Below are 1,580 nucleotides of genomic sequence, written 5' to 3' on the forward strand. Positions count from 1 at the left end.
TTATATATATATCTTTATATATATATATATATATATATGTATATATATATATATGTATATATATATATATGTATATATATATACATCATTATTGTCTCGTTGTTGGAGTTTTTCGTGCTTCGTGTTTATTTTTTTAGTCGTCTGTTAGTTGTATCGTACTGTTATGCCTTGTTCATAGTTCTTGATCGTCTATCTTTGTACATTTTTTTAAATTGCATAAAATTACCGCTCATAATATGAACTACACCTTGCTGTTGTGTACCAGCTATGGAGGAGTTGGCCATTGGTGGGATCAAATTCCGTACCTTTGATCTAGGAGGTCACGCTCAGGCGCGTCGCGTATGGCGTGACTACTACCCATCGGTCGATGCTATCGTATACCTCGTCGATGCTGCCGATAGAGAAAGACTTAACGAGTCAAAGGCTGAGCTGGATGTATGTGGTATTTTTGTGTGTAGTTTAGGCTCTTGACACCTTAGTTTGAAGGTGTGATTTTGGTGTATTTCTGCGTCATTTTTCTTCGTCTCGAATATCTGAGCGGATTTCTTTGGCTTAGAAAGTCGAATTTGTATATTCGTCCAATTCAGCATCTCACGTTCGTCATTGTCGTATATGCAATTGCTATGTGGCAACCCACCAAACACCTTATTGGTAGTACCTATCTCTCGTTATAGAATGGATATATCAGGGCATTACTCACTTTAATTTGATGATATAACTCATTGTGTACCAAGTCTACATAACTGCGTCGCGTTTTCCCTGACGTTTAAGTTGTTATACTTGTTCAAATTCATGTTGTTTGCACATGATGAAGAGTCGTAGGGAATGTCAATGTTCGTTTGCTAGTCTTTGGTATAAGAGTTCGCGACTCTGTTTGGGGACGTTGTCTAATTAATGAATGACAGCGATTGGTACACAGCACCCTCATGTGGCGCACAATGGTATATCCACTCTGTACCTCCATGTGTTGTCTGAAACACGTGTATCGCGATTTAGTCTTCTCACCCCAATTTTATATTATTTGCTAAATAACCAGGCTCTGCTATCATCAGAGGAACTGGGATCAGTCCCGTTCTTAATTCTGGGTAACAAGATTGACAAGCAGTACGCCACAAGTGAAGATGATTTGCGTATGGCATTGGGGCTACAGGGTGCTACCACTGGCAAAGGCAAGGTTACACTTAACGAGACTCGACCGATTGAAATCTTCATGTGCTCCGTAGTAAAGAAGCAAGGATACGGAGAGGGTAAGTGAATCGATGTATCGAGCTGCTTCACAATTTTTCGCTAACTTAATGTATCTATTTCCATTTAGTCTTTCGTGTCTAGGGTCGTCGGAACAGTTCTTCGTCCGTATTTCTTCGTGGAATCACCACTATGTTCTGGCTTATTAATTCGTTTAAAGTCATAATTTGTCTGTTGTATTTTTTCGTTTCAATCTTCGTACACTTTGTATAAAATTATGCATACATATGCACGTGCATATTTACATGATATGTATGTACACAGATATATATGCATAGGATGTAGCTCGCCTATGTACACGTTATACAACATCACACCTTCGCTTATATATATAT

At 38.5% G+C, this 1,580-nt stretch overlaps 1 protein-coding gene across 1 annotated transcript; it reads left to right on the forward strand.

The window, feature by feature from the left end:
• Positions 1-266: 266 nt before the first annotated feature.
• SARC_15787 (hypothetical protein) lies at positions 267-1,255 on the forward strand (the record flags this gene model as incomplete). Its single annotated transcript, XM_014290099.1, has 2 exons — positions 267-435; positions 1,037-1,255. Coding segments are annotated over 2 exons (388 nt in total), but the record flags the coding sequence as incomplete, so codon positions are not given.
• Between the last annotated feature and the right edge of the window lie 325 nt (positions 1,256-1,580).

The sequence above is a fragment of the Sphaeroforma arctica genome (assembly GCF_001186125.1).
Source record: "Sphaeroforma arctica JP610 unplaced genomic scaffold supercont1.6736, whole genome shotgun sequence".
Lineage (NCBI taxonomy): Eukaryota > Ichthyosporea > Ichthyophonida > Sphaeroforma > Sphaeroforma arctica.